Source organism: Chanodichthys erythropterus, chromosome 18 (genome assembly GCF_024489055.1).
Source record: "Chanodichthys erythropterus isolate Z2021 chromosome 18, ASM2448905v1, whole genome shotgun sequence".
In the NCBI taxonomy this organism is placed as follows: Eukaryota; Metazoa; Chordata; class Actinopteri; order Cypriniformes; family Xenocyprididae; genus Chanodichthys; species Chanodichthys erythropterus.
This window is the reverse complement of record NC_090238.1, coordinates 29,547,307-29,560,064: the sequence shown is the minus strand read 5'-3', so window position 1 is coordinate 29,560,064 and position 12,758 is coordinate 29,547,307. Positions and strand designations below refer to the sequence as shown.

The window sequence follows — 12,758 nt, the reverse complement described above, 5'->3', positions numbered from 1 at the left end:
CATTTCATCAGGTTTTTTGGCTTTCTCTTTCCACATAATTTGTATATTTTTCTTATTTTGTCATTAGATAAGGAGCTGTATGTCTGGGTCCGATGCGTGAAGAACCAGCCTCATGACCTGAAGAACCTAATGCCTACTCAGATTGTACCTGAAACAGGTAAGCATTGGTGTAGTTTTGTGTACTTATTTGTATCTAAATATAACATCCTGTTCTTTTTCACCTTTGACTGTGAACCTGATAGTAAAAATAGTGCATCTTTCCCTAAGTGTTGGCAGACATGCAGAGCTCTATGCACTCGATGAAAGAAAAGTTTGGAATCTCATCCCATTGTCCCTGCACTGACGACAAAACCCTCAACCCCAGTGCGGCCACTACCAACGGACTCTCACCAGTAAGACTCTAACTTCACATGATAATTTATTTTATGGCAAGTCACAAATTTTGTGTAGCTCCACTTGCTTTAGATTTATATTTACATTTAAGCAATTGGCAGACACTTTTACACAAAGCGACTTACGTTTTTGCACTCAAGGTATACAGTTGATTAGTTAATGCATTTCCTGGGAATTAAACCCATACCCTTGGTTTTGCTAAAGCCATGCTGTACAGCTTGAGCTACAGGAGTGTTTAGATGCATATGAAGCTGTATAGTTGAATGTATAGCTGTTTTATGAAAGTGTTTGTGTAACCTCAGCTTTCAGACAAAGATCAGAGTGACTTGAAGAGCCGGCAGATCCCAGATCAGCAGAAGAACTCACAGAATGTCACACTGAGAGCACACACTGAGAGAAGAGGTAAGGAAGTGCCTACAAAAAGGCACAAAACCAAACACAGATCATTCATCCATTCTGCTCTTGCATCATCCATTTTAATTTTTTCCAAACCAGTCATGTCTACAAATAGAAATGCGCAATAAGACATTTTATTTATTTTTTCACAACATGCAGGTAGGCCCTGCCCACAGTGAAATCTCATTGGTTCAGATTTTCTCCTTCACATAATGTATTGAAAATCAAATATGTTCTGAGTTGCTTTTGTCATTTTGCACAGCATTTTGTTTTCATTGAAAAGTAGTAACCTGTCACACCAGGTTTTAACACAACTTTGACACATTGTGTATTTTCTGAAGAAAACGCATCAATATGTTTTAATATGTTCTTTTTTATCCAGAGAAGGCCGAGTGTGACAGTAGGAAGTCCGTGAGCCCTGAACAAGGATCAACATTGCGTGACCTTTTGACCTCCACAGCTGGGAAGTTACGCCTTGGGTCTGCTGGAGGTGCTTTTGCACCAGTTTTCAACATGTCTGAACAGGTTTGATATATACATGATTGTACAAATGACAGTATAATATGTTGATAACTAAACTAGGCTTGTAATATGTAATAAACTCTATTTTTGCTTCATTCTTTAGGTAACCCAGAACACTCGCATGCCCAACATCCTGGATGACATCATTGCTTCTGTAGTAGAAAATAAGATTCCCGCTACAAAGATGGCCAGGATGGGGCTGAATCAGGATTTGCTGCCAGAGGAGGAGGTGGGGCAGAGGCCAGAGGGGGTAAAGCTTGACGAAAGCCCATTGGCTGATCCCCACACCGTTGTCCCTCACAATTGGCTAGGAAACCACCGGCTGCTTTGGCTCAAAGATCACCGTCACCAAGGCAACCAAAGACTGTTCAAAGAAAACTGGACACAAGAGCAGGTTTGTATATCATGCTAGTGGAGTATTAACTGTCTCTATAGATACTAGTTGAGAAGGAAATATCAGTTTTTTGATATAAGTTGTTTTTAGCTGAATATAGAAAAGGCTTCTTGTATGTTTGTTTTTAAAAATGTACAATTCAAATGTAAAACAATCTTTGTATTGTATGATTCTGAAGCTGAAGTTTGTATGTCACTCTAGCCAGTGCTGGTGTCTGGATTGCACAAGAGTTTGAACGCTAATCTGTGGAAGCCTGAGCACTTCAGTCGTGAGTTCTCCAGCCTCCACAGTGACCTGTACAATTGCAGAGACGGAAGCGTCACAAACTCCAAGGTCAAGGAGTTCTGGGATGGTTTTGAAGATGTGTCAAGTGAGTGATCCAGATTAGCATTTCTGTACTAATTTCTAATTCGCTGAATATGATTTAGTTTGACTCATGAATGTGTGTGTGTATTTGACCCATAGAGAGGCCTAAATCTGCTAAAGGGGAGTCAGTAGTGTATAGACTGAAAGACTGGCCATCAGGGGAGGAGTTTTTGGCACTCATGCCTGCCAGGTACTGACGCCCTTGGAAACATTTGAAGCATATGTTGTCTTTCAGACCTCACCAGTATTTGCATAAAACACCACTTTGTACTGCTAATGCTTTCTCAATTTGAATACACTTTTACCACTATTTGAATGCACCTCTACACAAGCTTAGAACTTAGGAATGCTATAATAGAGTGGAACAAGTGCCAGAATTAAAAACGCATTAATTTCTCCATAGAGAAATAGATTCCTATTTGACCAGCCTTCTAGTTAAAGGGATAGTTCACCCAAAAATGAAGATTCTGTCATCATTTACTCCTTTAAAGAAAAATGTGGCATTGCTTTTTATTTTGCAAACGCTTCCATCAGACTCTACATTATTTCTTGATTTTGACCAAAAAAGTAAATGCATTAAAATTAAAATCCAAAAAAAGAATCCACTATAAATGATGAGTGCTCAAAATGTTATTAAACCATCAAGCCATATTAAACAACACTATAAACAACAATATAAACAGAATTATTGTCATCATTATTATAATAAGCAGAATGCATTTTAATTTTATAATAGTTTTGACATAAATTCTTATGAATCTTAATGTTAAAAAAAATGACATTGCTTTTAATGGCATATCTTGTGTGCCCATCTCAGATATCATGATGTGATGAAGTCTTTGCCAGTACCAGAATACACAGACCCAGAGGCTCATCTGAACCTAGCCTCACATCTGCCCTCCTTCTTCATTCGACCCGACCTTGGTCCTCGCCTCTGCTGCGCCCACGGTATTCTTTCTTTTCTGTAGTCACTGACAGTGCTGTTGTGCTCTTTGTTATACAGTGGACCTCATGTTCCTGTGTTTGTTCAGGCATAACAACATGTCCAGAGCAAGATTTCGGGACCAGTAATCTACATGTTGAAATCTCAGACACCATGAGTATTCTGGTATATGTTGGAGTGGCTAAAGGAAACGGAGCCCCATCCAAAGCAGGTACTAGATTATGAGGCTGAATGACACTGATGTTTTCCTCTAAAATATTGATTTGCCTTTGTAAGTTTGCATATTCATTACATTATTTAACAGTAAAATGTATTTCTTCATAAGGGAGGTGGATTTGAATGTTTAAAAATAAAATGACTCAACAGTCAATACATACAAAATCGTTCCTTGACTTCCTGTAACATCATTGCTAACAATGTCTCTTTTAATGTTGATAAGAAATAAAACAATTTTTTATTTACCAGACTCAGGCTTGAGATTTGCCACTAAGGTTTTATAATTACGTGTATAATTAGTATAATTATGTGTTTACAGAGTCTTGGGAATTGCTAAAACTTTATTGGTGTCCTTTAAAATGCCAGCATGAGAGCTTTTAAAGGAATATTGTGAGCCATAACGTGTGTGTAAGACTGCATTAATTTGGTTTTTAAATCCCTTTGTGTGTTAGGTGTATTGAAGCTCTTGGAGGGGGAATTTCTGGATGAGAGTGTGAAGAAACGAATGAAAGACCCTAATGAGATGCCAGGTGCTCTGTGGCACATCTACATGAGCAAAGACCTACAAAAGATCCAGGAGTTCCTACAAAAGGTACCACACTACTTGATCATGTAGACCTTATGTACTTACTGGTAAGGAATGAGTTGCCTGAACTAATGCATGTAAAGTATGGCGTACCACAAGGCTCTGTCTTGGGCCCTTTGTTGTTCTCTCAGTACATGCTCCTGAATCATGGCATTAGCTTGCATTACTATGAAGATGACACAGACCTCTAGATTAAATTAGTTCACTAAACACTTCCCTACTCACTGAGGATATTATATGCATGCTTTTGTGTGTGTGTGTAGGTTGCTGCTGAGCAGCAGACCGAAGCAGATCCAGGGACGGACTCGGACTCAGAGTGGGATAGTGATGCCGACCCCCTGCGTGAGGGCGGATGGTATCTGAGCCCCAGGCTAAGAAAGAAGTTACAAGAGGAATATGGCGTTGAGAGCCGCACACTCCTCCAGTTCCATGGAGATGCTGTTATCATCCCTGCTGGAGCTCTGCACCAGGTACATTACAACACTCACAATACCAGCTACATCCTCCTAAAGCAATCTGTCCTGTGCTTTTGGGAAGGATGGCTGCTTTTTTAAAGCTGTCAAACCACCAGGCATTCAGCATTCAGTATTTCACGCTGTGTCTTTTTAGGTGATGAATCTGCACAGTTGCATCCAAGTGAATGTAGACTTTGTGTCCCCTGAACATGCGCACAACTCCTATTATCTAACTCAAGAGCTCCGCCTTCTCAAAGACCAAGTGAACTATGAAGACAAACTCCAGGTACTTCCATCTTCCTACTGTGACCTATTTTTCGATCGTTTAATTTCCATTTCTACTGCATCATGCTGGTAACCTCACCCACAGTGAAATCTTATTATTCCAAAATCATGCTCCGCATAACTCTATATTAATCATCAAATACTTTCTTATTGGTTGTGTGGTGGTGTGTCTCATGGTATTTTCAATTCATTCCTTTTAATTTTGGCTTATGGCTGGAATACACTACATGATTTTAGCTGCCATTTACAGTCCGAAGGAGTCAGCAATAGTTGTCAGAAGTCAGAGCCAGTGTGCAGATTTTGGTCAGTTGGAGTTGGAGGATCAAACATTTAAAATTTTAGATTAGAACATATATTGTTTTCATTTGTCATGTGTCTCCTAGCAACAATGCACATGTGAGTTTGAATGTGTTTAGAACGATTGAAAGTCTTATAGTGTATTTCAGCCTTCAGTAATAAGAGGCATGATGTAGCCACAATTGCTATTACAGTTTTAAATTCCCTGATTGTGATGCTTAAATTTTTCGTAATCCATAGTGTAATTAGGCATCATTATCTGATTCACAATATCTTTTCATTTATTGTTCAGGTGAAAAACATCTTTTATCACTCTGTGAAAGATGCTGTGGCCACATTGAGGAAACATTTAAAGGAGAACACAGATGAGCTAAAACAGGAGAAGTCCTGACAATGCATCTCTTCCTCTTTCCAAACCCTTGGAGCATAAAGACTATCCCAAGATTCTCCAGGAAAGAACTTTGATTCCAACAAAACGGGCCGTGACTTCCTCTATGATGTCACTTTCTTCTCTTTGATTTTCTCTCTTTGTTTGCCCCTCCCTGTTGTGTCTTCCTGCATGGACAGGAAGTGAGGTAAGGGGTGGAAGTACAACAAACGGAGAGATAAAAGTAGAACACTGTGCTCTCCAGACAGGTGCAATGAGCTTTAAAGCCCATCGCTTCCACTTGCCGCACATGCAGAGGGCCATGGAAAACAATTAGAAAGAAGAACACTGGCAAATACATGTTTTTCCCAAAGGAGATAATGATCCATGTTCTTTATCAGTAGTTCTTGCACTGCGAAGTGTTCACCATGCTGTCATGCTGTGTTTTGAACAGTTGGAGAGAGCCGAGATTCTAACGCAATCATTGCAGCATTCCATCAAATCAGCAGCTGCCAAACTGACAGGTTTTATTATGTTTAAGCAACATTAAATTATTTACAGTTTGGCAAATATTCACTGTGCAGAGGGAGAATATTAAAGAAATGTGTTTGTTTGAAAAAAAGATCTTGTGAAATTTTCAGCTGAAATGTATTATGTAAATAGCAGAATATACATATATAAATATATATATTAATTATGATTTTCTATAACATGGTGTGCTTTATTTGCTGTATGTGTTGTTTGCTACTGTATGTACATTGAAGTTAAAGAAATGTTTTACATTTTCCATTAAAAATGGAATAATCAAAAATTCTCTTTCATGACTGTTTATGTGCTCCATCAATTAAAGAAATGAAAGGTTATTCAGTCAGTTTTCTAGGTTTTTATTTAAAAGGATAGTTCAGCCAAATATTATTTACTTACTCATGTGTTGATCTAATGCAGACGTGGGGAATGTTGATCCTGGAAGGCCATTGTCCTGCAGAGTTTAGCTCCAACCCTAATTAAACACACCTGAAGCTAATCAAGGTCTTCAGGATTACTAAATTTACAGTCAGGTGAGTGTTTTTTCAGGGTTGGTGCTAAACTGCAGGACAATGGCCCAACAGGATCAACGTTCCCCACCCCTGATCTAATGCCATATGACTGTTTCAGTCCACAAAAATAGCTCACGCCAATCAATAAAATGGAACAGTGACCAGCTTCAAGCTTTAACAAAAACAGTGTTCTGAGGCTTTGGTGATAAACAAACCAAAATTTAATTTATTATTTAAAGGGGACCTATAATAACCCCTTTCACAAGATGTAATATAAGTCTCTGGTGTCCACAGAATGTGTCTGAAGTTTCAGCTCAAAAACGCAGATCATTTATTAGAGTTTGTAAAATTTGTCCCTATTTGGGTGTGAGCAAAAACATTCCATTTCTGTGCCTCCCTTTAAATGCAAATAAGCTGCTGCTCCCGCTTGCTTTCCAGAAGAGGGCGGAGCTTTAACAGCTCATGCTTCGGTTGCTCAACAACAACAAAGCTGGAGAATCTCACGCAGCCAAAATGAGGATTGTCATTAATGGTGTTCAGCCTTACGTTGTTCAAACCGGAGTCAGACACTGATGGAGAGACTCAGGAAGATACAACTTTTAGAATGCAACTGGACATTTCTGAATGGTTAGTGAATAAATGTATGTAGTTGCTGTGGAGTTGATTCAGTTCATCGACTAGCATGTGCCGTCATGTTCATCTTTTGTGCAAATCCAGCATTGAATTGACCCTCGTTTGTGAAGCAGTCTGGCGTAAAATGACTGCACGGCAACAATACTCTACAGCAACTCTTCCTCTTCTCACCCCCTTTGTTGCATTTTCTCGGGGGCGGGATTTGTTAATTTTAGGGTTAGCGATGTCATTAACCCGGGAAGAAGCTTGTTGTAGTCCATACCAGCTGTTTGTTGTAGTCCTTAAACAGAATTCTTTAAAAGAAAATATCTCCCTTTGCATTGAACTTTGAGCGTCGTAACTTTGCAGATGTTGTTTACGCTCAAACAGCAACATTACACACTAACTAAAGTAAAAAAAAGTAAAATCATAATCAACCATCCCTTTAAGCAAAAATCCTGACTTTGACCATGTCTTCTGTCACTGACTGCATGTTCATAAGACTGTATTCCCTATTGCCCATTTCACTTCACTGCTCTCACATACACTTTTATAAAGTGAAATATAAAACAAAGAAGAATGTAGTTTTTAGACAAATACTGCTCAATTCTTACACATATCAGTAATATTGCTTGGAATCTAACGGTTAAAGTCATGAAAAAGCATTAGCAACACATTTTACATCTGTGATGTATTTCAGAGTGAATCAGGGATATTCAACAAGAAAAAGTTTTTTTCCTATTTATTATTATTACATGTTCAACAAGACAAGGAAAATTTGTCTATTAAAAAAGTAAATAAACAGGCTCAACTTCAACCCAATATTGACATTTTAAACTACATTACACTGACTAAAGTTCATGCTTTCAGTGGCTGCTCTCATGTAAGGTGATTCACTAGTGCTCAATAGTTTGAGGTAGTGTAGGTGGATGCAGGACTAGCTGTCATTTGCCGTCTCCAACAGTAGTTGGATCTCATGCTGGAGGTCAGAGGGCACATTCAGGAGCCTCATACCCAGCGGTGAAGGTTGAGCTAGAGAAGCCAGGAGGCTCTGATGCTCCTCATAAGGGTCTCTCTTCAGACTAGCATTCTCTGCCTTCAGTTTCTCGTGTTCCTCCAGCAACCGCTTGTTCTCCATGAGCAGGAAACCAATGAGCTTCCACAGGTCAGCGATGGCAGTGCTCTGCTCTTCCAGTCGAGTCTTGTCATCTTTGGCAGCCTTCCAGCCGAGCGGAGGACTCTGGAGGACTGTTTGACTGGGACACTGTGTTTTCAGGGATGAGGTGTGTTTTGAAGGGCTGACCATGAGCTTTCCTTTGAGTTTAGCCTGTTTGCAGCTCATCTTGATCAGGCGCTGCTGTTGGAGATGTCGTTCTCTCTGGAGCTCTAAAGACAGCCGGACCTTGATATATATCAAAATATAGTTAAAATGACTATACTGTAAATGACTGTTCTTTACAACAGTGTCTAGACTCTGTGAAAAAAAAGGCACATTAAGAAATTAGTACATAATGTAAAAGTGCTTAAAGGGTTAGTTCACCCAAAAATGAAAATTCTGTCATTAATTACTCACCCTCATGTCGTTCCACACCCGTAAGACCTTCGTTCATCTTCAGAACACAAATTAAGATATTTTTGATAACATCCGATGGCTCAGTGAGGCCTCCATTGACAGAAAGACAATTAACACTTTCAGATGCCCAAAAAGCTACTAAAGATGTATTTAAAACAGTTCATGTGACTACAGGGTTCAACCTTAATGTTATGAAGCGACGAGAATAATTTTTGTGAGCCAAAGTTTGTGAGGCAGTTTGATTCACTTTCCAAACCACTGATTCAAAACAAAAAAAGATTCATAAAGCTTTGAAGCATCATGAAGTAGTGTTTTGAAATCTCCCATCACTAGATGTTGAATAAAGTCATTATTTTGTTTTTTTTTTGGCTCACAAAAAGTATTCTCGTCACTTCATAATATTAAGGTTGAACCACTGTAGTCACATTTTTATGTTTTTTTTTTTTTATGTTTTAAATACGTCTTTAGTACCTTTCTGGACACTGAAAGTGTTAATTATCCTGCTGTCAATGGAGGCCTCACTGAGCCATTGGATTTCATCAAAAATATCTTAATTTGTGTTTCTGAAGATGAACGAAGGTCTTACAGGTGTAGAACGACATGAGGGTGAGTAATTAATGACAGAAATTTCATTTTTGGGTGAACTAACCCTTTAAAAAGTAAACGGGAGACCTTTCAAAATGCCATTTTGTCCTTTCTGTACAGTACAAATTTAAGAGAGCTACATTTCTGTAGGTGAGCCTTAAAGATGATAACGCATTTCCATCCACCTATTTTTATGCACATTTTGGGATATTGCATAAAAAATGCTGGATGGAAATGCCAGGATCAGCATGAATTCTAAAAATGCGCATAAAAAGTGTATACATTTTTTTATCCAATAAGAAGACATGAGCATAAACTACAATAGAAACACTTTTACTGAATAAATTGATGTGCAACAAAAAACTCATGTGACTTTGCCTCATCGGTGGATGTGATTAGATAACTGGACTATCCAGTGGACCAATTTCATTGCACTGCATCTCAAAATTTGGTTTCATTCTGAAATGCCTGAGCCAAAGTCTGACATCAGAATGATTTGATTTAATTTCCTCACAATAGCGTCTGCTTTCCAAAACACCAGCATTTAAACGCAAGATGACAGTGTTTATTGTGTTTTGTCTGCGTGCTCTGAGACTCAAGTCAATTATGGAGAAAAATAGAGCTACAGTGGCTTCCCCGATTACAGCAACTTCCCTTTTTATTACAGATATTTACACCAATTTCCGAGGAAGTGACGATTTTGTTCTCTTGAACACATGGAATGGAAACACTGCTTTATTCACAAATGTTTTATTCGATATTCCAATTATATTATATACATTTAGGCTTCTAGTGTGATGTTGATATCCAACCTGTCAAAAGAATTTAAGCACACTGTAATATTGTACCTAAATATTTGTACCAGGAAAATTAGTAAATATTTGAGGACTGTATTAAGAATTTAATACTTTTATTCAGTAAATATGTATTACATTGATCAAGAATGACAGTAAACACATAACTTTCTATTCCGAATCCTAAAGAAATGCATCACAGTTTCCACAAACATTTTAACTGTCTCAATAAAAATTTGTTAGAAATGTTTCTTGAGCAGAAATTCCGTATATTAGAATGATTTCTGAAGGATCATGTGACACTGAAGACTGGAGTAATGATGCTGAAAATTCATATAATTTTAAAAATATATTAAAATATAAAAATATATTTTTACATTATAATAATATTTCACAATATTAATGTTACTGTATACTTTATTCACAAATAATTACAGCCTGGTTGAAACTTCCTTCAGAAACATTTTTTTAAACCCTTTGAAGTCCAAACTTTAAACAGTAATGCAAGTCTTTGCACTTAAAGGCACAACTAATGTACTCTAAGTAGGCCAACATGGAATTTGAGACCATCTGTATCTTTTGCCTTAAAATTGATGCAGACAAAAATGAGGAAAAATTCTCCAGATTCCATGGGTCTGTCTATATTTGTTGCACATATTTACAAAAAAAAACCTTGAGATTTTTGTGATATGCTCAACTATTACCATGCCTCTTAAACTTAAAAAAAAAAAAAAAAAACTTCAATTTTGTATTTGAATATTATAAAGTCCATTTAAAAAACTGTAAGAAAGGACAAGTAACTAAAAGGACACTTAACATTAGTGCTACTCAAAGGCAGACAGTTGGAATGGAGTCACACCTGCCTTGTCTTACCTGTTCACTCTGTGTCATTGATAAGGCCTCTTTCAACAGCTCTGAGCAGAGAGAGACAACAACACATTCATTTACTCTTTCGTTTATTTTGTGCCAATTCTTTATGTGTGGATTGTCTGAAGAACAAAGGGGGCTTCATTACTTTACCTGCTGCTTCACTATGGCATAAAATCGCATCCTCATATTTCTCTTTCGCCAACAACTGATCTGCCTTTCCGCCAAAATGATGGGCCTGTAGTAAAGACAATTGCCATGTTTTCTGGGGGAAAAGGGTCACAGGATTTAAATAATGATGTTCCACTTTATATTTAGGTGTCTTTAACTACTATGTAGTTGCATTAAAAAATGTTAGGTACATTGTATGGTGTTCATGCTGTATTGCAAAACACTTTTGCTGCTATTGAGGTGGGATATGTGTAAGGTTAAGACAGGTCTGGTGGTATGATTGGATTCAAGGATGTAAGGGAAGGTCAACAGTGTAATTATAGACGTAATTACAGAAATTAGCAACTAAAATTAGATGCAGGTATTTTAAAAAATAACAAGTAGGCTACAATGTAAAAACATGTATTAGCACAATAAGAGCATTGTATTAAATGTTAGTACATAGTAGTTAAAGACACTTATGGGTTCAATAAATAAGTTGGTGCTTGAGTCTTAAAATAGTGACTAATTACTCACCCTCATGCCGTTACACACCCGTAAAACCTTCGTTAATCTTCGGAACACAAATTAAGATATTTTAGTTGAAGTCCGATGGCTCCGTGAGACCTGCATAGCCAGCGATGACATTTCCTCTCTCAAGATCTATTAATGTACTAAAAACATATTTAAATCGGTTCATGTGAGTACAGTGGTTCAATATTAATATTATAAAGCACAAGAGTATTTTTGGTGCGCCAAAAAAACCTAAATAACGACTTTAGTGATGGCCGATTTAAATTTTTTTAAACTTAATTTGTGTTCCGAAGATTAACGAAGGTCCTACGGGTGTGGAGCGGCATGAGAGTAAGTAATAAATGACATAATTTTAATTTTTGGGTGAACTAACCCTTTAAAATATTGTTGATGAAATCCGATGGCTCAGTAGAGCAAAGCCATTGAAACTTTCAAGATCCATAAAGGTACTGAAAACATATTTAAATCAGTTCATGTGAGTTCAAGGGTTCTACCTTAATATTACAAAGCGACAAGAATACTTTTTGTGTGCCAAAAAAACTCAATAACGACGTTTTAACAATATATAGTGATGGGCCGATTTCAAAACACTGCTCCGGAGCTTTACGAATCGAATCAATGGATCGGAGCACCAAAGTCACGTGATTTCAGCAGTTTAGCCGTTTGATAGGAGATCCGAATCATTGATTCGATTCGTAAAGCTCCGGAGCAGTATTTTGAAATCGGCCCATCACTAGATATTGTTGAAAAGTCGTTATTTTGTTGTTTTTTGAAGATGAACGAAGGTCTTACGGGTGTAGTACGACACAAGGGTGAGTAATAAATAACATTATTTTCCCTTTAAGTGTGTCAATATGGCGCTGACATCTTGAGTAATTAGTGAGCGCGAAGTGGAGCCGCGAAAATCGGAGAACAACACATTATTTCGGTGTGAAATAAACAGTTCTGGAAATGTACAAATTAAATCTGCTCCCGAAGATCCAGAGAAAAGTCCGTTGGTGCTAAATAAATTTTATTTATTTACTCAAACTTAAAGCTTATTTACTAGGCATAAATAAGCTATTAACATAAGGGTCTGTCAAATGAACACTTATGAATCACATTTAAGGCATAAAGTGGGACATATTTTGCACATTTAAAACTTTAAACACGTAAAGCCACAACAGAAAAAAAAAATCTTTATTTTAACCGTTACTCCAGTAACCGCAACTTGCCAGCACATTATAAAGTTATACTGTTATTTAAAAATCACTTACACGATTTAGAGGGCTCTCCATTACTTCCATTTCTATTTTAATCCGTAGTTTGACCGATTTACCAATGTTTAACTCCTTAATTTTACTCCGAGGACAAACAGTATCAGTGACTGGACACCTTGCGCAACTT

At 37.5% G+C, this 12,758-nt stretch overlaps 2 protein-coding genes across 7 annotated transcripts in view; one reads left to right on the top strand and one right to left on the bottom strand.

Annotated features, from left to right (window-relative positions):
* The window catches only part of jmjd1ca (jumonji domain containing 1Ca), a 65,107-nt gene extending 59,148 nt beyond the window's left edge, over window positions 1-5,959 (top strand). For both annotated transcript variants that reach the window (XM_067366827.1, XM_067366826.1), the window contains 13 exons: window positions 68-157; window positions 268-392; window positions 696-795; window positions 1,172-1,314; window positions 1,415-1,705; window positions 1,907-2,075; window positions 2,171-2,261; window positions 2,889-3,019; window positions 3,103-3,225; window positions 3,683-3,822; window positions 4,080-4,286; window positions 4,426-4,557; window positions 5,146-5,959. In XM_067366827.1, coding sequence (XP_067222928.1) covers window positions 68-157; window positions 268-392; window positions 696-795; window positions 1,172-1,314; window positions 1,415-1,705; window positions 1,907-2,075; window positions 2,171-2,261; window positions 2,889-3,019; window positions 3,103-3,225; window positions 3,683-3,822; window positions 4,080-4,286; window positions 4,426-4,557; window positions 5,146-5,244 — 1,841 coding nt within the window. In that variant the 3' untranslated portion in view covers window positions 5,245-5,959. The remainder of the gene's footprint in view (window positions 1-67; window positions 158-267; window positions 393-695; window positions 796-1,171; window positions 1,315-1,414; window positions 1,706-1,906; window positions 2,076-2,170; window positions 2,262-2,888; window positions 3,020-3,102; window positions 3,226-3,682; window positions 3,823-4,079; window positions 4,287-4,425; window positions 4,558-5,145) is intronic.
* Window positions 5,960-6,123: 164 nt separating this feature from the next.
* On the bottom strand, window positions 6,124-12,758 carry nrbf2a (nuclear receptor binding factor 2a). 5 transcript variants are annotated; one of them, XM_067367431.1, is made up of 5 exons: window positions 12,629-12,758; window positions 11,376-11,512; window positions 10,842-10,953; window positions 10,695-10,735; window positions 6,124-8,271 (listed from the first exon to the last, which is right to left on the bottom strand). In XM_067367431.1, the coding sequence occupies exons 2-5, from the start codon at window positions 11,379-11,381 to the stop codon at window positions 7,807-7,809; spliced, it is 624 nt and encodes a 207-aa protein (XP_067223532.1). In that variant the 5' UTR covers window positions 11,382-11,512; window positions 12,629-12,758; the 3' UTR covers window positions 6,124-7,806. The 5 variants fall into 5 exon arrangements, with proteins under 5 accessions (XP_067223532.1, XP_067223535.1, XP_067223533.1 ...); XM_067367434.1 differs by having other exon boundaries at window positions 10,842-10,926; XM_067367432.1 differs by having other exon boundaries at window positions 11,376-11,412; window positions 12,629-12,752.